Source organism: Entelurus aequoreus, linkage group LG04, assembly GCF_033978785.1.
Source record: "Entelurus aequoreus isolate RoL-2023_Sb linkage group LG04, RoL_Eaeq_v1.1, whole genome shotgun sequence".
Lineage (NCBI taxonomy): Eukaryota > Metazoa > Chordata > Actinopteri > Syngnathiformes > Syngnathidae > Entelurus > Entelurus aequoreus.
Window position 1 is genome coordinate 83203811 of NC_084734.1, and position 22971 is coordinate 83226781.

The 22971-nt window shown below is 39.5% G+C and overlaps 1 protein-coding gene across 2 annotated transcripts in view; it reads left to right on the forward strand.

The window, feature by feature from the left end:
- The first annotated feature begins 2623 nt into the window (after positions 1–2623).
- atp7a (ATPase copper transporting alpha) overlaps positions 2624–22971 on the forward strand; it is a 30533-nt gene continuing 10185 nt past the window's right edge. Inside the window, exons 1-15 of one of the 2 annotated variants that reach the window (XM_062045876.1) lie at positions 2624–2898; positions 8478–8601; positions 13593–14097; positions 14530–15309; positions 15393–15614; positions 15693–15856; positions 16006–16167; positions 16280–16356; positions 19951–20173; positions 20295–20528; positions 20608–20699; positions 20796–20923; positions 21050–21204; positions 21279–21413; positions 22690–22884. In XM_062045876.1, the coding sequence (XP_061901860.1) occupies positions 8482–8601; positions 13593–14097; positions 14530–15309; positions 15393–15614; positions 15693–15856; positions 16006–16167; positions 16280–16356; positions 19951–20173; positions 20295–20528; positions 20608–20699; positions 20796–20923; positions 21050–21204; positions 21279–21413; positions 22690–22884 (3192 nt within the window). In that variant the 5' untranslated portion in view covers positions 2624–2898; positions 8478–8481. The remainder of the gene's footprint in view (positions 2899–8477; positions 8602–13592; positions 14098–14529; positions 15310–15392; positions 15615–15692; positions 15857–16005; positions 16168–16279; positions 16357–19950; positions 20174–20294; positions 20529–20607; positions 20700–20795; positions 20924–21049; positions 21205–21278; positions 21414–22689; positions 22885–22971) is intronic. The other variant, XM_062045877.1, reaches the window with a different exon arrangement.

Here is a 22971-nt window from a genome sequence, read left to right on the forward strand (position 1 = left end):
TACACTCGGACCTTGCGGGGAGAATGAGCAGTGGAAGGCTCAGACTCCCAAAATGCACCACGGAACGACACAGGAGGTCCTTCATACCGACAGCCATCAGACTGTATAATGCATATGTTCCTTCTTGACTGCACTTAAATTTAGAGTATATGTAGAATATATTTATATTATTTATTATTCTTGTCTATTGTGAGCGAACTGTGGTGCTGAATTTCCCCCAGGGATCAATTAAGTACTTTCTATTCTATTCTATTCTATTCAAACTTATGGCCTGTACTGTATTATGCAACGTTAGTTTTACCAATACTACATATAATACTATGTACTGTATAATAAGCATGTACAGTACTGCCAACTAAGCATACTTGCCAACCCTCCCGAATTTTCCGGGAGACTCCCGAAATTCAGCGCCTCTCCCGAAAACCTCCCAGGACAAATATTCTCCTGAAAATCCCCCGATTTTCAGCCGGACCTGAGTGAGGACAGCCTTTTTTCACGTCCGCTTTCCCACGATATAAACAGCGTGCCTGCCCAATCACGTTATTCCATACGAGGCGTCCGGCATACCGCCGATGAGCATGGTGCAGATGGAGAAGATCTTCTCGGCGTCCGTGTTGGCGCACACGTTGCCAAAGCCGACGCTGGTCAGGTTGCTGAGGGTGAAGTAGAGGCCGACGACGGGCCACCGACCGTGATGTTGACACAGGGCATCTCCAGGCGTTTGCCCAGCTCATGGAGCCATCCTCGGGGAAGAGACGGGAGGACAACACGATGACAAGAACTAAATCATCCATAAATTGTATTATTATGTTTATCTTACCTAAAAATAAATATATTTATTAATTAAAATTTAAAAAAATAAATTTTTAACATATTTTTCTAAAAACATCAAAATTAATTGTATTTTTATTTGTATTTTCTCTGACTCCTTATTACATCCAAATAAACATATTTGAAATAATTAATTTTCAATGATCATAATAATTCATTTAAAATGACCATATTTAATTATTAAAATAATTGCTTGTTTATCAACAACTTTAGCATTTTATTCATTACATTTTGAAGCTCTCAGAAGCCAAGTTATGTTATTTTCCTTAAGATTTATTTATGCAAGTTTGAAGTATCAATCATCTAAACACAGTTCTATATGCATATTTTCAGGATATATATTTATATATATATATATATATATATATATATATATATATATATATATATATATATATATATATATATATATATATATATATATATATATATATTAGGGCTGTGAATCTTTGGGTGTCCCACGATTCGATTCAATATCGATTCTTGGGGTCACGATTCGATTCAAAATTGATTTTTTTTCAATTCAACACGATTGTCGAGTCAAAGATGATTTTTTCCCGATTCAAAAGGATTCTCTATTTATTCAATACATAGATTTCAGCAGGATCTACCCCAGTCTGCTGACATGCAAGCAGAGTAGTAGATTTTTGTAAAAAGCTTTTATAATTGTAAAGGACAATGCTTTATCAAGTGATTGCAATAATGTAAATTAGTTTGAACTGTTAAATGAACCAAAAATATGACTTATTTTATCTTTGTGAAAATATTGGACACAGTGTGTTGTCAAGCTTATAAGATGCGATGCAAGTGCAAGCCACTGTGACACTATTGTTTTTTTGTTGTTGTTTTTTTTTATAAATGTCTAATGATAATGCCAATGAGGGATTTTTAATCACTGCTATGTTGAAATTGTAACTAATGTTGATTCTGTTGTTGATAATATTCATTTTTGTTTCACTACTTTTGGATTGTTCTGTGTCGTGTTTGTGTCTCCTCTCAATTGCTCTGTTTATTGCAGTTCTGAGTGTTGCTGGGTCAGGTTTGCTTTTGGAATTGGACTGCATTGTTATGGTATGTATGTATGGCTGTGTATTGTTTTGTTGGATTGATTAATTTAAAAAAATAATAATAATAATAATTTTTTGTTTTTTGAATCAATTTTTTTAAAAATAGATTTTTTTAAAAATGAGAATCATTTCTGAATCGCACAACGGGAGAATTGCGATTCAAATTTGAAACGATTTTTTCCCACACCCCAAATATACACACATATATATATATATATATATATATATATATATATATATATATATATATATATATATATATATATATATATATATATATATATATATATATATATATATATATATATATATATATATGAAATACTTGACCTGTAAATATGCTCCTGCCCTCTTAACCACGCCCCCCACCCCCGCCTCCCGAAATCGGAGGTCTCAAGGTTGGCAAGTAAGTATGCAACTAAGGAATTTAATGTATTACTTTATTTGCTGTACATTAACATACATGTAATTGGGCCACTGGTACATAAATCAATCAATTTCAATCACGATGTATGGATAGAGTAGAATAATGTTTTCGCTTTATTTGTTCATCAAAAATTAAACCAGTCTAAAAAATATACATTCACAGCTTGAATGTGTAGTTGTTACAACGTTTCAGCTATGATTACAGGAGTCTTGTGAAATTCTTAGTATTTTCCAAATACTAATATCAGCCTGCAAGACAAAACTCCGGGCAAGGAGACCTCGCAGTTGCCATGGCTACCTCCAACCCAGCTCCGCCCATTGAAAGTGACGTAGCATGGTAGCCGTCGCTCACGTCGGCATGTGAAAAGGAAACAGAAGAGCTTGCCAGAGGCGAGTTTTTCCTGACCGAGAAAGAATTCTATTTTTAAACACACTTTTCCGCTTCCCCCCTGTCGCACACACAATAATGCTACGACGTGTCTGCATTGTCGCTGGCAAGGAAGGGTGACGAGAAGAAGCTAATGTGGCTAATGCTACTCGCCAGTAGCTGACCAGTCACTTCTTTCCCACCAAGGTGAGAGCTGTGATTTTACTACTTTTTTACTTCAACTTTTCAGGAAAGATTCAACTCATTATTGCGGCGGCAGCTTACTAACTACGGAAGTCCTGTTGTTATTCCTACTTACAAACAAGCCGGCTAAAGAAACCTTAATGCGACACTAGCGACGAGCTTCCTTGTTAGCTTAGCTCATATGAGACCAATAACTTCCATTCTGTTGACTTCGTCATGCTTTTTACACATTTTTGCTCTAAAATGTGTTTCTACTGAATGGCAATTGTTTGCTTTATTTCGAACACGCTTAACAAACTTACATTTAAAAGCATCGCGTATTTACACATGTACATTTCAGTAATTTTATGTAACTGTAGTGACAACAACAACATCAGTCAATCAATGTTTACTTATATAGCCCTACTCTGCAAAAAGTCAGTGTTCAAAAACAAGGGGTATTTTATTTGAACTAAGCAAAATTATCTGCCAATAGAACTAGAAAATGTGGCTTGTCAAGACTTTCCAAAACAAGTAAAATTAGCTAACTTCAATGAACCCAAAAATACCTTTTAAAATTAGTATATTCTCACTAATAACAAGTGCACTTTTCTTGGTACAAAAAAAAAAAAAAGAGACCTCTTTGCTCAATATGTTGAAACATATTCTTAAATTAAGTAAATGCTAGTGCCATTATCTTGACATAATGATATGCGCTCGGCATTACATTTACTTATACTAAAAACTAGGGATGTCCGATAATGGCTTTTTGCCGATATTGTCCAACTCTTTAATTACCGATACCGATATCAACCGATATATGCAGTCATGGAATTAACACATTATTATGCCTAATTTGGACAACCATGTATGGTGAAGATAAGGTACTTTTAAAAAAAAAAAATAATAAAATAAGATAACTAAATTAAAAACATTTTCTTGAATAAAAAAAAAAGTAAAACAATATAAAAACAGTTACATAGAAACTAGTAATTAATGAAAATGAGTAAAATTAACTGTTAAAGGTTAGTACTATTAGTGGAGCAGCAGCACGCACAATCATGTGTGCTTACAGACTGTATCCCTTGCAGACTGTATTGATATATATTGATATATAATGTAGGAACCAGAATATTGATAACAGAAAGAAATGGGGGGAGGGAGGTTTTTTGGGTTGGTGCACTAATTGTAAGTGTGTCTGGTGTTTTTTATGTTGATTTAATAATTAAAAAAAAAAACGATACCGATAATTTAAAAAAAACGATACAGATAATTTCCGATATTACATTTTAACGCATTTATCGGCCGATAATATCGGCAGGCCGATATTATCGGACATCCCTACTAAAAACTAATTTATTGTTCTTAATGGAAAGGCAACAAGGCAAGCGCTTGTTACTCTCGAGGTCTCCTAGCCGCTCACGCAACTCATATGGTCTAAAAATGCATTTTTCCATCGACAACATGACATCATCGCGCCAAGTGCGTGCTCTTTCAGTCAATTAGAGATTGCTGTCACAGAAACATGGATTGTTGATAAAAAAAAGGAATAGATGTTGATTTGGAAGGATATGAACTAAACTACATCAACAGAAACAACAAAAATGGAGGAGGAGGAGCTGTGTGCGTGATGAAGAACCTGAACTATGCACGTACAACACTTAAGACCTTCAGTATATCAGTATGTGGAATTAAATTATGGAATGGATTAAGCAAAGCAATCAAACAATGTACTAATATGATCCACTTCAAGAAACTCTTCAAACTTAAAGTGTTTACAAAGTACAAAGAAGAAAAATACAGAATTTACTTAATTCATCCATTCTTTCACTCTCAAAATAATCTTACTTATCTCATCATATGAAATGTAACTTACTTCACCAATTATTATTTATTTTTAAAACATTTTTATTGTGATTACTTATGGAGTATATTGTGAATAAATTGAAAACAGGAAGTGAACAAAAGTTTTAGCAACTGTTATGTAAAAGAAAAAGGGTAGGATTAAATAAGCTCTGCTTCTTCCTACTCCTTTTCGAACATGTTGAAAAGAGAAACTGGAAATTGTGATGTATCATGTTGTATGCTTGCATGTTCGAAATAAACTCAAACTCATATATACAGCCCGGAACACCGGCCCAAATTTTTTTTATTGTAATTTTGAAGAATTTATCTGAATGTGTATGAACTATTTGTGTTCAAAATTGTTAGAAATGTTAAATGTTTAAATATTAACTGTCAAGTTTACTGTACTGTGCCAACTGCACTACTATATGAGTACGTATTTTCTATTGTTTCATTGAAAATTAAAACAGCAAAGTCCATTTGGCTGTCATCCGTTTTAATTATAAGACACAATTGTGTCAAAGTCATGATTTTTTTTTTTTCATGCTTGAAATAAGAAATTATTACTTAAAAAAAAAGGACCGTATTTTTCGGAGTATAAGTTGCACCGGCCGAAAATGCATAATAAAGAAGGAAAAAAACATATATAAGTCGCACTGGAGTATAAGTCGCATTTTTTGGGGAAATTTATTTGATAATACCCAACACCAAGAATAGACATTTGAAAGGCAATTTAAAATAAATAAAGAATAGTGAACAACAGGCTGAATAAGTGTACGTTATATGAGGCATAAATAACCAACTGAGAACGTGCCTGGTATGTTAACGTAACATATTATGGTAAGAGTCATTCAAATAACTATAACATATAGAACATGCTATACATTTACCAAACAATCTGTCACTCCTAATCGCTAAATCCCATGAAATCTTATACGTCTAGTCTCTTACGTGAATGAGCTAAATAATATTATTTGATATTTTACAGTTATGTGTTAATAATTTCACACATAAGTCGCTCCTGAGTATAAGTCGCACCGCCGGCCAAACTATGAAAAAACTGCGACTTATAGTCCGAAAAATACGGTACTTTTATACTTATGAGTGTTGACGACACAGCTTTGCATCAGTTGATATTCCAGTTTCAAGCATGTTTTACTCGATATAGGTCATAAAATCTCAGCAACAAGCTGTAATATCTTACTGAGATCATTTAGGACCAAAACACTTAAAACAAGTAAAACACTCTAACATAAAATCTGCTTAGTGAGAAGAATTATTTTATCAGACAGAAAATAAGCAAATATCACCCTTATTTGAGATATTTAATCTTACTTAGATTTCAGTTTTTGCAGTGTACATCACGAGTGTCTCCAAGGGCTGCACAAGCCACAACGACATAATTATATTCATAGAAAATCCAATACACAATTAGCTAATCACACTGTCTTATCTCAAGTTCATTTTTGGGAGACTGCCACTGACTTTCTAAGCGTTTTTGACCATTGATTTATGATTTTTCTGTTTTGATTGATTGATTGAGACTTTTATTAGTAGATTGCACAGTACAGTACATATTCCGTACAATTGATCACTAAATGGTAACACCCCAATAAGTTTTTCAACGTGTTTAAGTCGGGGTCCACGTAAATAAATTCATGGTACAAATATATACTATCATCATAATACAGTCATCACACAAGTTAATCATCAGAGTATATACATTGAATTATTTACATTATTTACAATCCGGGGTGTGGGATGTGGATGTGGAGGGGGGGGGGGGCTAGGTTTGGTTGATATCAGCACTTCGGTCATCAACAATTGCATCATCAGAGAAATGGACATTGAAACAGAGTAGGTCTGACTTGGTAGGATATGTACAGCAAGTAGTGGGCACAGAGAGAGAGATCAGAAAGCATAAGAACAAGTATCTACATTTGATTATTTACAATCCGGGGAGGTGGAATGTGGAAGGGGGAGGGTGTTAGTTTAGGGTTGAAGTTGCCTGGAGGTGTTCTTTTAGTGCGGTTTTGAAGGAGGATAGAGATGCACTTTCTTTTACACCTGTTGGGAGTGCATTCCATATTGATGTGGCATAGAAGGAGAATGAGTTAAGACCTTTTTTAGATCGGAATCTGGGTTTAACGTGGTTTGTGGAGCTCCCCATGGTGTTGTGGTTATGGCGGTCATTTACGTTATGGAAGTAGTTTGACATGTACTTCGGTATCAGGGAGGTGTAGCGGATTTTATAGACTAGGCTCAGTGCAAGTTGTTTTACTCTGTCCTCCACCCTGAGCCAGCCCACTTTGGAGAAGTGGGTAGGAGTGAGGTGTGGAGGGGTGGAGGTCTAGAAGTAATCTGACTAGCTTGTTCTGGGATGTTTGGAGTCTAGATTTGAGGGTTTTGGAGGTGCTGGGGTACCAGGAGGTGCATGCGTAATGGAAAAAGGGTTGAATGAGAGTTCCCGCTAGAATCTTCATGGTGATTGATTGATTGATTGAAGCTTTTATTAGTAGATTGCACAGTTAAGTACATATTCCGTAAAATTGACCACTAAATGGTAACACCCGAATAAGTTTTTTCTGTACTTTTTAATGTCATATGCTCCGGTTTACCAGGCAATTCTGTTTGTACCTTATGTTCCTTTGTGACATCCACAGTACACTGCAAAAAGTCAGTGTTCCAAATTAAGGGGGAAAAAATACAAAAATTAGAGGTATTTTATTTGAACTAAGCAAAATTATCTGCCAATAGAACAAGAAAATTTGGCTTGTCAAGTAAAATTAGCTAACCTCAATGAACCCAGAAATTCCTTAAAATAAGTATATTCTCACTAATAACAACTGTACTACTATAGGAGTACGTATTTTCTATTGTTTCATTGAAAATAAAACAGCAAAGTCCATTTGGCTGTCATCTGTTTTAATATGAAACACAATTGTGTCAAAGTCATGATTTCATGATAAAATAAGGAAGCAATGCTGACTCGCCACAGCAAAACCGATGAAAAATATTCAAAAGACCAAAAGTTCAAGCACAGGCATAGTGCAGTGATTACAAACAATACATTGGAGGCAGCCACCACAGTTGACATACTTCACACAAAAGTCATAAATTCTCCATAATTGTTGGTCTAAAGCGAATGAGAATTTTGGTGAAATGAGGTTAAGACATTTTTTTTAGTTCTGTATTTTCTGACATTCATTGAGCCGGCGGGAGCGTGTTACAGTTAGACAGCCTGCTGGTCACTAAATACTGCATTAATATAGCAGTGCAGTTCATCAAATAAGGCCAGAAAATTGCCCCTAAATTATACTTTGACAAAATAAAAGCATGGTTTATTGTAAGTTTATGGGCTGGAGTATATTTTGGTTAGTTTGTCAGGAAAACAACATCAGAAAGACTGTATTTGCATGCTTACGAGCACAGCCGCACGTGTCCTTGGTACCTGTTGTTTAGTTGTCCATACTCTCTATAGACGACGCTAGTGAAACACTTACCACAATTTGACTACCTTAAATAATCCCATGAAGCTAAATGGACCCCCTTCTCCTGGAAATCTTGACCAAAAAACACACCTTTTATATCCAATGTGTGTAAGATGTTATTGTCTCTCACAAAGATTTAGTACACTGTACACAAACAACTACATTTTACACAATAAATGTGTCCATCCATTTTCTACCGCATGTTAAGAACCACTGCAATAGAAGTGAAAATGTTGTCTCCAACAATAAATGTTCTTTTGTCTTCAGAATCATGACGCAGGAAGGCAGCATGTGTTCAGTCACCCTTGGAGTGGAGGGCATGACTTGCGGCTCATGTGTCCAGTCCATAGAGCAGCGCATCGGTTCTCTTCAGGGGGTCGTACACATAAAGGTAATTAGTTTTACATTATTTTGGAATTTTCTGTTGTTTAATGGCACCATCGGCAAGTTTCTCTTTGCTGACTTCTAACAATATGCTTCCTGTTTCAAAACAGGAAATTTATCACATCTTGTAGTTGTTCTGTAAATCTCAACACAAATACTTACTTGTATTATTGTTGAAAAGGATTAAAAAGCATAATTTCCCAAGTCGCTCTCATCCTAGATTTGAAACCAGGTTGTGTTTCTCTTGCGGCAAGGGGTTTGCTCAATTGCTGTGATGGTGGCCTGTTTGTTCATTGTGTGTTTACCCCTCAGGCTGAGATTAAATGACAAGATAATACAATTGTATGTTCGAGATTGAGCTCTGCCCTTTGTAGGACTGTGACAGCAGGTCAATATGCCGCACCCACAGGAAATGTTACTTTACAGAATTTAATGTCTGGGTCCTCTTAGGGTAATCTATATAGACGGGATATTCTTCAATGCCCCTGGAAGAAAAACAAATGACTAATCCAAGGGGGAGAAACAGAAACACTCAGTGCTAAACACCAACTGGGGTTTGCAAGGTATGGCTGAGTCAAGTGATCCTTTCAGATCAGTCACATGTTTCTACTTTGTGAGGGAAGAGAAGAACTCATCATGTTGTTAGAAGCATGTGGACCCATTTTTTTCTTTTTATACTATTGTCGTAATGCAGATAAGACGTGTTCATGGTTGGTAGTAAATGCACGGTCGTGAAATAGCGATGTGCAACTCTTCCACTTTTGAACCTTTGCAAACAAAATGGTCTGTGTTGCTTGCGCTATTTATAAATAAATCACATTGTTGACGCTGTTCATAAACGACAAAATTTGACACAATGAGATGTCAAAAATGATCATGAAATTTGGTACACACATACAGGGCACTGACAAGAACAAGTGTGTAATATTTGAGCAGGATTGGTTGAAAAACATGGCTGCCATCAAGCAAAAATGCCTTTGCTCGGGTCTTGGGGAAATATTTTTCCGCCTTCAGGTGAAATGGAATGCCTTAGAAGTTACTCTCTTTGGGCTTCACTTTGCTTAAAGAAACAAACATAATACTCTCACCCTGTTTCTTATCTTTACTGACACACAGGATGGGACAGGATAGGCTTTATACATGTTCTCTAGATTTAGTGGTGATGGGATGTACCAGGAACGAGACGACGGTAGAGTAGACAAATGCGTGTTAATTTAGCGTGTGTTTTAACTTTCTGGTTTCAAGAAACCATTTCTAAACATCCGCGCAAAGGAGGAGGCAGCAAATTGAGAAAAAACATGCGTGTAGAATGAGTGACCATCTTCAGAGAATGTGTTGGACTTTAGACAGCTCGGTCTTCTCTCCAGCGCTGGTACTGCAACTTTTTGTAGAATAAATTGTTCATTTCATTTCATTTTCAATTATTTCACTTATTTATATATTTTTATTCATTAAAAAAATCAAACACAGGAAAAAAAGTTAAAATAAAACAATCAACATAACATTAAAGTAATGAATGATTAAAAAGGAGCAGAAAGAGGTTAACAATGTATAATATCTGCTCCCTATTCTCACAAATAAAGCAATTGACTTTCAATGTTGGAGACTTCAAAGCCATATTTTCATTTTACAACAATTAAACCAATAATAAAGACATCATTTTACTCAGTCATATCTTTTCATCATCATGATTTGTACATGTTTAATACAGAAACAGATTTACATTGTTTAATTCCACTATCAAGTTTGTTCCATAAACTAACACCTTTGACTGAACTGCTTCTTTCCATTGTCACTGTTCTAATACTAAATGTATTAAACATCTCAGTTTATTTTGGATTATAATTACTTTCTATTTCTACAAATCTGTTTGGAATGTTGTTTGGTAGAATTGTGTGCTTTTGTTCATGATTTTTAGTATGTTACACTCCACCAGTTCATGAAATTTCAATAATATTGGGTTTGTGAGTTCCTTGTATGCATTTCCGGTAATGATTCTTCCGGCTCTCTTCTGCAGAAGGAAGATTGGGATTAGATAAATTTTATAGGCACTATCCCTCACTTCAATACAATTTGTTGGATATGGAACAATCAGTGGGTTGTATTGAATATACAATGCTTTTTGATTTAATCTTCCATTCTAGTCTCCTCGGTTAATTTAGACAACATGCACAATTCAATAATCTGGCAAGACCTTGCCCTTAAAAAGAGAGGCTCCAAACATTTCCCCATGGGTAATAATTGAGTTAAAGATGGGCCATTGTAAAATCTTAGTTTGATGGGGTCATATTATGAGGTTGTTGTTTTTTTTCATTTTAAACAATTCCTTGTGGTCTACAAAACATGTAATGGTGGTGCTTTGGTCCAACTTTTGCATAATATTTGTTTTACAGACCATCTTTAAGCCGCTTTGTGACTATCTTTTCAGAATGCACCATTCAGTTGGCGGGCTTATTTACATGCCTCCAGGACAGGCCCCCTTCAACTGTGTCTTCTCCCTGCCTGCTATATTGTAGTTTTTAGCTCTTCAAGTCTCCTGACAGATTTAATTTAGAACTATACGCTACTTTGTATTACAAATGGCAACAGCGGAGGATTTTAGCATACATGTGCATATACGAGCCAGTCTGCCCAACAACAAGAGGATAGATTAAATTAAGGAACTTATTGACTTCAACTGTGGACTATCACTGAATACAAATGGCGGACTCATGTAAAGCTCAAACAGTATATGGAAATTTCCCCTGACCTGACTAAGCCAAAATACGTCACCAAAGTCTCAAATTCCAAATAGATTGTTTGGAGCAAAGTTTGGAAGAAGGCAAGATTGTTTTCTAAATACCTCCCCAAGGCTTACACGGTTTGATTTCAAACTTATGGTGATCCGAAATACACAAAAATGCGTCCCAACAGATAAGACAAGTTGGTTTTGTATAATAGCACCCTTTTAGCTAAGTACTATATAACTGTTAAAATGATAAAAACAAGAAAACACTCAGTTTTAACTTCAGTGACAAGGGTGTAATCATGTAAAGATCTGTGTCATAGATGTCATCATATATCTCATTTGTTATGTCAGTGGAAGAAGAAGTCAACCGCTGACACTACTTTAAATGTGATTAATTTCATGTAATTTTCCATATTTATTGTTATTCTCACTGTGGTCCCTTCTTCTGGAATAAGTCAAATCAAACTTTATTTATACAGCACTTTTCATACCCAGGCAAATGGCTAACACAAACACGCTGCACAAACAAACCCACACACACACAGTGCTATTGACATTAACAAAACAAAATATGGCATGAGGATTTGTGGAAAAACGCCATATTTGACGCGTCCACACTGGAGAATGACTAAAATAATGCCATCTTAAAAAATAGCATGAAACATATAAAAATATGTGAAAATAAAATATAAACAACTGTCCCAAAAAGGTCAAAGGCAAAGCAAAACAGAGTTAATTAAATGCTTGTAGAACTTGTGAGGCGCACAAAATTTGTGGCAATGGTTCAAATGTAGAATTTTATGTGAAACTTGAGATGCAAATGAATTAGAGTTGTGAATTATGAATTGTACAAACTCAGGCGTAATCAACTAATCTATTTGGAAAGAAGCTGAGAATACAGGTAAAAGCCAGTAAATTAGAATATTTTGAAAAACTTGATTTATTTCAGTAATTGCATTCAAAAGGTGTAACTTGTACATTATATTTATTCATTGCACACAGACTGATGCATTCAAATGTTTATTTCATTTAATTTTGATGATTTGAAGTGGCAACAAATGAAAATCCAAAATTCCGTGTGTCACAAAATTAGAATATTACTTAAGGCTAATACAAAAAAGGGATTTTTAGAAATGTTGGCCAACTGAAAAGTATGAAAATGAAAAATATGAGCATGTACAATACTCAATACTTGGTTGGAGCTCCTTTTGCCTCAATTACTGCGTTAATGCGGCGTGGCATGGAGTCGATGAATTTCTGGCACTGCTCAGGTGTTATGAGAGCCCAGGTTGCTCTGATAGTGGCCTTCAACTCTTCTGCGTTTTTGGGTCCGGCATTCCGCATCTTCCTTTTCACAATACCCCACAGATTTTCTATGGGGCTAAGGTCAGGGGAGTTGGCGGGCCAATTTAGAACAGAAATACCATGGTCCGTAAACCAGACACGGGTAGATTTTGCGCTGTGTGCAGGCGCCAAGTCCTGTTGGAACTTGAAATCTCCATCTCCATAGAGCAGGTCAGCAGCAGCAAGTTTTAGAGCACTTCATGCTTCCTGCTGCTGACCTGCTCTATGGAGATGGAGATTTCAAGTTCCAACAGGACTTGGCGCCTATACACAGCTCAAAATCTACCCGTGCCTGGTTTACGGACCATGGTATTTCTGTTCTAAATTGGCCCGCCAACTCCCCTGACCTTAGCCCCATAGAAAATCTGTGGGGTATTGTGAAAAGGAAGATGCAGAATGCCAGACCCAAAAACGCAGAAGAGTTGAAGGCCACTATCAGAGCAACCTGGGCTCTCATAACACCTGAGCAGTGCCAGAAACTCATGGACTCCATGCCACGCCGCATTAACGCAGTAATTGAGGCAAAAGGAGCTCCAACCAAGTATTGAGTATTGTACGTGCTCATATTTTTCATTTTCATACTTTTCAGTTGGCCAACATTTCTGAAAATCCCTTTTTTGTATTAGCCTTAAGTAATATTGTAATTTTGTGACACACGGAATTTTGGATTTTCATTTGTTGCCACTTCAAATCATCGAAATTAAATGAAATAAACATTTGAATGCATCAGTCTGTGTGCAATGAATAAATATAATGTACAAGTTACACCTTTTGAATGCAATTACTGAAATAAATCAAGTTTTTCAAAATATTCTAATTTACTGGCTTTTACCTGTATATTACCTACTGTAGATGCGGTGATAGCTTAACTATATTTTTATGTTTTGAATAGCCTGTTTGACTGGTTGGTTTTGCTTATTTTGTAGGTGTCTTTAGAGCAGAAGAATGCCACAGTAATTTTCAAAGACCACCAACAGAGCGCAACATCCCTGTTGGAGGCCATTGATGACATGGGGTTCGAATCAAAATTACCCGCGTCCAGCACAGTCACATCTGTCTCCACTGACAACCAGCTGATTCCCACATCAGGATTGGCACCTCTTGCCCTGCAGGAGGCTTTGGAAAAGCTGTCTCATATCCAGGGAGTACTAGATGTCCGAGAGAGCCAGAGTGAAGAGGGTCTCGTCGTCACGTTTGTCTCATCTTTAACGTCCGTGCAGCAGCTCACCGAAGTTGCCATGGGCTTATCGATATCAGAGACCACCACACTTGGCAGCCCCATCGAAAAAGACCCGCCGGTGTCGCCATCTCGCAGCACGGCAAGCAGTGCAGCGCTGCTGAAGATGAGCATTCAAGGCATGACCTGTCACTCCTGCACAACCACTATTGAGGGGAAGATTGGGAAACTAAAAGGGATTGAAAAGATTAAAGGTGATGATTTTGACCCATTCAATGTAAAATATTTAAAGTCTTTAGGTCTTAGTAACACAGCACATTTATTTGAATTATGTGGACTGGTCACAATGTTGTGTCCACTTACACAATCTAATCCATTACAAACGTAATTAGGGATTGACACTGTCAGAGGCTTATGATTTATCGTGATTGAACTGCTTCATACTGTAAACTGTGTTTTATGATTTAGGTTTCTATATTCAGCTTCATAGGAGAATGTAATTGTTCACACAGGTGTTGGTATGATGATGTTATATAGTACTGCAAACTACAGTCGTTCTAATAAACATACTGTATTGCTAAAAAATACTTCTCTGACAGGTTCATACAAACCAAGCTTTATTATACAGTGTTATCTGTTTGAACGCAGTTATTGTATTGTCAAACTTTGTGCTTTTTTCCCTTCAGTCACTTTGGAGTCTCAAGAAGCTGCGATTGTTTACCTGCCTTACCTCATCAGTGTTCAGACCATCATTGACCAGATTTCTCTGGCTGGGTTTAAGGCTTGTGTCAAGTACAAACCCCGCCCACTGCAACTGTCTCTCAGTGAAATTGAACGTTTAGTTGACACGCAAAATCCCAGCGCTTCTCCACCATCAGAAACTTCAGAGGCGACCGAAATCTTCATTGACACTGTGCTTATCACACTCGGGGTGAAAGGCATGCACTGTCGATCTTGTGTGGTCAATATCCAAGACAACATCGCCACGCTGCCTGGTGTATCCTCAGTGGAGGTCTCTCTTGAGGAGGAGAAGGCCTCCATCTGCTACGACCCCCTACAAGTCACAGTGCCTCAGCTGCGGCAGGCAATTGAAGCCCTGCCTCCTGGAACTTTCAAGACTCTACCCTGGGACTCTTCTGGGCTGCTCAGCTCTTCAACTGCCTCGCCTCCGCCTGCTTTATCATCATCACCTTGGGCTTTTGGAGTATCCCAGGCCGAACCTGCTGCATCCCAGCCTTGTTTTAGCCAGCCTCTGGCCTCCATGGTGAATGTACACATTGAGGGTATGACATGCAATTCCTGTGTCCAGTCCATCGAAGGCATGATGTCTCAGAGGAAAGGTGTGGTGTCAGCTCAGGTCTCTCTGGCTGACCACCAGGGCATCTTTGAGTATGACCCCCTCTTGACCACCTCAGAAGAGCTAAGGAATGCCATAGAAGACATGGGCTTTGATGCCTTCTTACCTGGTGAGAGAATATTAATTGTATGAAAATAATAGCATGTTTCTATCTACTACTGTTTTCTTTCTGCTTTGATTTGATGTCCACAGCAACCAATTCTCTGCTACCCGCGTCAGGTCCCACTGCCTCTAAGTCTTCCAGTGTCTCCCCTATTAAAGATAAGAAGCTCGACATTGACCTCCTTAAAGAGACGCCCCTGGAACGGCGAACGGACAAGAGAGACAACCATTCTAAGTGTTTCATCCAGATCAAAGGAATGACTTGTGCATCCTGTGTTGCAAACATTGAAAGAAACCTAAAAAATGAACTGGGTTAGTTTGCATTTTGTTTGGAATATGTTTTAGTTTGACAATTGGAGTCACTAAATAGAAAATGTTCAACATGTGCAGGTATCTATTCCGTTCTGGTAGCGCTAATGGCCAGTAAGGCTGAGGTGCGCTATAACCCCGAAACAATCGACCCCATGAAGATCGCAGAATGTGTCAAAGAGCTTGGCTTCTCCGCCTCAGTCATGGAGAACTATGAAGGTTCAGATGGAAACCTGGAACTAGTGGTGAGTCAAAAGCCGAAATACAGAACCATAAACTCTTTATTAAAAAATTTAAAAAAGCATTTAGGGAGAAAATGGTTGTCTATGAAGTTGAAGTGTAACATGTCCTGCCACCTTTTGTCTCTTGATTCTTCCTCCTCACTTCTTTTCAGGTCAGAGGAATGACATGTGCCTCTTGTGTCCACAAAATTGAGTCCAGCCTTGTGAAAGAAAATGGGATTATATATGCCTCTGTCGCTTTAGCAACTAACAAAGCACACATTAAGTATGACTCTGAAATAATAGGACCACGAGACATCGTCAAGCAGATTGGGGTATTACACACTTCCCTGCTTCCTGTTAAACAATTTTAGTCATCGTCAGTATATGTAAGATACAGCTAGAAATTGACTAATATTTTTTTGAAATTGTCTGTCATGTTTGTAGAACATGGGTTTTGAAGCATCTTTGGTGAAGAGAGACCGCACCGCCAGCCACTTGGACCACAGCAAAGAGATACGACAGTGAGTAACATTGTGATTTTAATTTTACAACATTGAGTGTGGGGACATGGTGTGTGGAAATGCAAAAAGAACAACAAACTTCTGTTTTTGCCCTACACATTTGTTTAACTGAAAATCTGATTACACATGTGTATAAATTGCAATAATATCTTGATAACCAATGTATTTATATTATGTATTTAAAGCCAAAAATCTCCTCTCTAAGCTGCCACCTTATCGTGGGAGAGGAGTTTGCGTGTCCCAATGATCCTAGGAGCTATGTTGTCCGGGGGCCCCTACGGCACCTGGTAGGGTCTCCTAAAACAAACAGGTCCTAGGTGAGAGACAAGACAAAGAGCAGCTTGAAGACCTCTATGGAAAGTATAAATCAAGGACCCAGATTTCCCTTGCCCAGAAGCGGGTCAACGGGACCCCCCTCTAGAGCCAGGCCCAGAGGTGGGGCTCGATGGCGAGCGCCTGCCCAAAGAGATAACGTAGGTCCCCCCTCCAATGGGCTCGCCACTCATGGGAGGGGGCATAGAGGTCGGGTGCAGTGTGAGCTGGGCAGAAGCCAAAGGCTGGACCTTGGCGGTCCGATCCTTGGCTACAGAAGCTAGCTCTTGAGACGTGGAACTTCACCTTGCTGGGGGGGAATGAGCCTGAGCTGGTGCGCGAGGTGGAGAGGTTTTGGCTAGATGTAGTCTGACTTACTTCAACGCACAGCAAGGGCTCTGGAACCAGTTCTCTTCAGAGGGGCTGGACTCTCTTCCACTCTGGCGTTGCAAGCAGTGAGAGGCGACGGGGTAGGGTAGCAATTCTTGTTGCCCTCCGGCTCAGAGCCTGTAAGTTGGAGTTTAACCCGGTAGACGAGAGGGTAGTTTCCTTCAGGTGGGGGGGTCGGGTCCTGACTGTTTGTGCTTACGCACCAAACAGCAGCTCAGGGTACCCGCCCTTTTTGGATTCCCTCGAGGGAATACTGAAGAGTGCTCCCTCAGGTGATTCCCTTGTTCTGCTGAGTGACTTCAACGCTCACATTGGCAACAAAAGTGAAACCTGTAGAGCAGGGGTGGGCAATTAATTTTTACCGGGGGCCGCATGAGCTACCCGAGCACTGCTGGAGGGCCACATTGACAATATTTCAATTAAATTTTGCTCAATATTATTTTTGATATATACCGTAAGATAAATAATAATAATAATAATAATAATAATAATAGTAATACTTCAACATAGTGTGTGTAACAGCATTCCATGACTAATATATATAAATTAACATTAATAATAAATGACAGTAAAATAAGCACACGTATGACTGAGGAGTCATAGTGTAACTTTGTGTGGTGTTTGAGTTGTCCGACTTTTTGTGTGGCCTTAAACGCACCAGTGGTTTAGTGCTATGCGTGTTGGTGACAGATGACAAGTTGGTTTTGGCCTGGTTTGTACGGCAGAAAATGACTAGTTTTTCGAGATAGAATTGTTTTACTCATGTTTTTGGTGTGGTTATGTCCGAATATAAACAGTTTTGTTCAATAAAGTGATCGATATAATTCCTGTCCTCGAAGCATCTCGATAGACGTTACAATAATTGAACGGTGTTGACGAACACCATTAGGGCCGCTTGTTGTCACTGTCACTCAAAGTTGCATTGCAAAATTCCATAGAATAAATATGTTTATTTTGTTTAGAATTCAGATGAGATTTGATTTGGTGCGCGGCATATACTTGCTGCGCGCAGCGGACGCTTGAGCAGTGCGCAATTGCGCAGGCACGCACCTTAGGTGAGGGGACGTTGCTTTGCAGTTCATGTGTTGTTGAAAACACGGCATTCCTCATCAACTTTTCTCTTTTTGGCGTCTCGGGTGTAAACCGTGCATCACTTGTCGCTGCATGTGCACCTTCACTCGCAGGTTACACACGGACACACGCCCATAAATAATACTTTTCAAAATAAAAGCAGCACAGTTGTATTGCGCGCAGGACATAGATGTTTTTTCAACTTTATTTTGTAATTGCAGTTGTTCACATTCACTCACAATCACGCATACGTCCACACGGAAGTAATACAAATAACGATTTTCAAAACAAAAGCAGCACCGTTGTATTGCACACTCGACATAGATACTTTTTTAAATTTATTTTGTAATTTATAATTGGCCTCACGCGGGCCGGACAGGGACGCACAAAGGGCCGGATGCGGCCCACGGGCCGCAGAATGCCCAGGTCTGCTGTAGAGGGATAATTGGGAGGAACGGCCGCCAGGATCTGAACCCAAGTGGTGTTTTGTGATTTGAAATTTTGGTTTTCGTCCTGGTCGTGGAACTGTGGACCAGCTCTATACTCTCGGCAGGGTCCTTGAGGGTGCATGGGAGTTTGCCCAACCAGTCTACATGTGCTTTGTGGACTTCGACCGTGTCCCTCGGAAAGTCTTGTGGGGAGTGCTCAGAGAGTATGGGGTTTTAGAAGGTCTGATTGTGGCGGTCTGCTCCCTGTATGATCGGTGTCAGAGCTTGGTCCTCATTGCTGGCAGTAAGTCTGATCCGTTTCCAGTAAGGTTTGGACTCTGCCAAGGCTGACCTTTGTCACAGGTTCTGTTTATAACTTTTATGAACAGAATTTCTAGGCGCAGGATCCGGTTTGGTGACTGTAGGATTAGGTCTCTGCTTTTTGCAGATGATGTGGTCCTGATGGCTTCATCCGGCCAAAATCTTCAGAATTCACTGGATCGGTTCACAGCAGAGTGTGAAGCGACTGGGCTGAAAATCAGCACCTCCAAGTCTGAGTCCATGGTTTTCGGGTGCAGTGCCGTCTCCGGTTTGGGGAGGAGATCTTTCCCCAAATGGAGAAGTTCAAGTACCTCAGAGTCTTGTTCACGAGTGAGGGAAGAATGGATCGCGAGATTGACAGGCGGATCGGTGCAGCCTCTGCAGTGATGCAGACTCTATATCGATCCGTCGTGGTGAAGAAGGAGCTGAGCCGAAAGGCAAAGCTCTCAATTTACCGGTCAATCTACGTTCCTATCCTCACCTATGGTCATGAGCTTTGGGTTATGACCAAAAGGACAAGATCACTGGTACAAGCGGCCGAAATGAGTTTTGTCTGTCGGGTGGCGGGCTCTTCTTAGATATAAGGTGAGAAGCTCTGTCATTTGGGAGGAGCTCAAAGTAAAGCCGCTGCGCCTCCACATCGAGAGGAGCCAGAAGAGGTGGTTCGGGCTTCTGGTCAGTATGCCCCCGGACGCCTCCCTGAGGAGGTGTTTAGGGTACATCCTTATTGTACAGTGTCAGCTCATTGAATTGCCATAATGATACACGTCAGTTTTGAAATAGAGACCGGTGAAGATTTAGATTATCTACAGTAATTCCAGCTTTAAATCGAGTAGATGTCCAAGACAATTATTTAGTTTTTCCCCTTTTAATGATTACTCAACACAGTCTACTAATTAGGAGGTAGGATTAAATAAGTTTTGTTGCTTCCATCACCTTTTCAGACATGTTGTAAAGAGAAATTAAAAATATGTGATGTATCATGTTGAAGCTGCATACATGTTCGAAATAAACTTCAACCAACTACTTTCAGTTTAAAAAAAACGTTCAACCCAAATCTCTGCTCTCTGAGGTGGAGGAAATCGTTCCTGGTGAGCCTGATATTCTGCGTGCCAGTGATGGGTATGATGATGTACATGATCATCATGGACCACCAGATGAGCGTTTCACACCAACACAATGCCACAGCCGAGGACCGCAACCTCTTCCACTCCACTATGTTCCTGGAGAGACAGTTGCTTCCAGGCCTCTCTGTCATGAACCTACTGTCTTTCCTCTTCTGTGTACCTGTGCAGGTCAGTCCTTTTGATTAACTGCATGCCCAACAGCACATAACAGGGAACCTTCCCATGCACCTGTGTGTGGGTGTGGTTCAGTGACTGAGACGTTTCTTATAATAACTTCTCCTCTCTTCAGTTTATTGGCGGCCGCTACTTCTACATTCAAGCCTACAAAGCAGTGAAACACAGATCTGCCAACATGGATGTACTTATAGTCCTGGCAACATCCATAGCCTTCACATACTCCTTCATAATACTAATAGTGGCAATGGTGGAGAAAGCAAAAATCAACCCCATCACCTTCTTTGACACACCGCCTATGCTTTTTGTCTTCATCTCCTTGGGACGCTGGTTGGAACAGATAGCCAAGGTTCAACTTACTAAGAAGACATTCAAAGTACCTTGTTGTAATGGTCTTGTTAACAGGAATTTGGATTGTTTCCTTCCAGAGCAAAACATCCGAGGCTCTGTCCAAGCTGATGTCTCTACAAGCCACTGAGGCCACAGTGGTCACACTTGGTAGCGACTCATCCATCCTAAGGTACAGCCTGGGCGTTTGGAATGCCACTTGATAAGTTAAGCATGTTTCTCCGTACTGTAGTCAACAGTATATGTTTTTTTACATGTCTTGTTACAGTGAGGAGCAGGTGGACGTTGAGCTGGTGCAGAGGGGAGATGTGGTAAAAGTGGTTCCTGGAGGAAAGTTTCCCGTCGATGGCCGAGTTATTGAGGGTCATTCCATGGCGGACGAATCTCTGATCACAGGTTGGTCACACTATAAAAGGCCCAGTTTTCCTCATTTCATTTGTAGCTTAGAACTAAATAGTTGTGAGTGTGAAAGTTAGTACTGTAGCACGCTGTTTCTGAACAGCTGTTGCTTTGGAACCTCAGGTGAGGCCATGCCTGTGACTAAGAAGCCTGAGAGTTTAGTGATTGCGGGCTCCATTAACCAGAACGGCTCCCTACTGGTCAGTGCTACACATGTCGGCATGGACACCACGCTGTCACAGATTGTCAAACTAGTTGAAGAGGCTCAAACTTCAAAGGTACATCATGAGATTGTGGATCTAGCTTTCTTGCATGTGGTTAAAGTGTTTCATCCTCAATGCATGTTTTGTAGGCTCCCATCCAGCAGTATGCAGATAAGATCAGTGGCTACTTTGTACCCTTCATTGTTGGGGTGTCGGTCCTCACCTTGATATCCTGGTTTGTAATTGGGTTCCTGGATTTCCCTCTCGTGGAAAAATACTTTCCAGTGAGTGTTCTTTTAAATGACCAAATTTCCTCAAACAGTCACTTACTCTGTGTACTCAGTTATTAGAATACATGTTATATTGTAACACGTGCCGATGAAGGTTCTCATTCATCCAGGTCGTTGTCATCTCAGGGCGTTCAATCGTTCGCAACTGGACTGCTTGGTTTGTCTTGGAAGACGTTTCGCCGGTCATCCGAGTAGGCTTCATCAGTTCGTGCCCATAGACTTTGATTGGTCAGATTTAGTCCAACGGTTGGTGCCAAAACCCCAAATATTTATACTTCAAAAACCAGAAGGGTGTGCCTGGGCAAGGATGGTTTCGCCCTATTGTAGTGAGAAAAACAACTGTTTTAATGCAAACGAGCACCAGTCTCTGTGCATAGAGACTGGTGCATCCAAACGACCGGACACCCCACACCCACAAAAGCAATCTGGTGTATGCTATCCAGTGTAATGATGAATGCACTGATTCATATATTGGGGAAACACAACAACCACTAAGCCGACACATGGCACAGCATAGACGAGCAATCTATTAAGGCCAAGACTCCGCTGTCTACTTGCACCTCAGGGAGAAACAGCACTCCTTGGAGAACAAAAATGTACAGATTCTGAACAGGGTGTACGGATGGTACGAAAGAGGAGTCAGGCAAGCCATCTATGTCGAGGGGAATATACACTTCAATGACTGTTGTTTGCTTTGACAGTTAGGATTGCTCTTTGGCATTTAAAAAGTAGTTTTTCTCACTACAATAGGGCGAAACCATCCTTGCCCAGGCACACCCTCCTGGTTTTGGGAGTATAAATATTTGAGGTTTTGGCACCAATCGTTGGACTAGATCTGACCAATCTAAGTCTATGAGCACGAATTGATGAAGTCTACTCGGATAAGCGGTGAAACGTCTTCCAAGACAATCCAAGCAGTCCAGTTGCGAACGATTGAACGCCCTGAGATGTGACACGTGTTATTTATTTGTGGATAAAAATGATAAAGAAATGTGATTGAAATATTATTAAACTGCATTTGCCTTAGCACTGAAAGACACTAGGTACTATGCAGTTGAGTAAATAAACACACATGGCCACAGTTTGTTTCCTCATATAAAGTTTTTGTTTGTATATTTATTAAATCATTGACACAAACCTATCACTGATGAATTTAAACTTCTTATATTCTTTCCTTTTCTGCTCTGGAGTGAATGTTTGTTTAGCATTTCCCATTAGTAAATATAAAAATGTTTGCAGTTCACAAAAACAGCCACATTATTCCTTGCAGGGTTACGACAAGAGCATCTCCAGGGCAGAGGCGGTGATTCGCTTTGCCTTCCAAGCCTCCATTACCGTGTTATGCATCGCCTGCCCATGTTCCCTCGGCCTCGCCACCCCGACAGCTGTAATGGTGGGCACTGGGGTTGGAGCTCAGAATGGCATCTTGATAAAAGGAGGGGAACCTCTGGAAATGGCGCATAAGGTGTGTTAATAACAATACTTGGATGCATGTGTTTTGATGACCCCTCCAGTACTTTGAAAAAGTATTAGGACATTTCTAGCTTAGTAT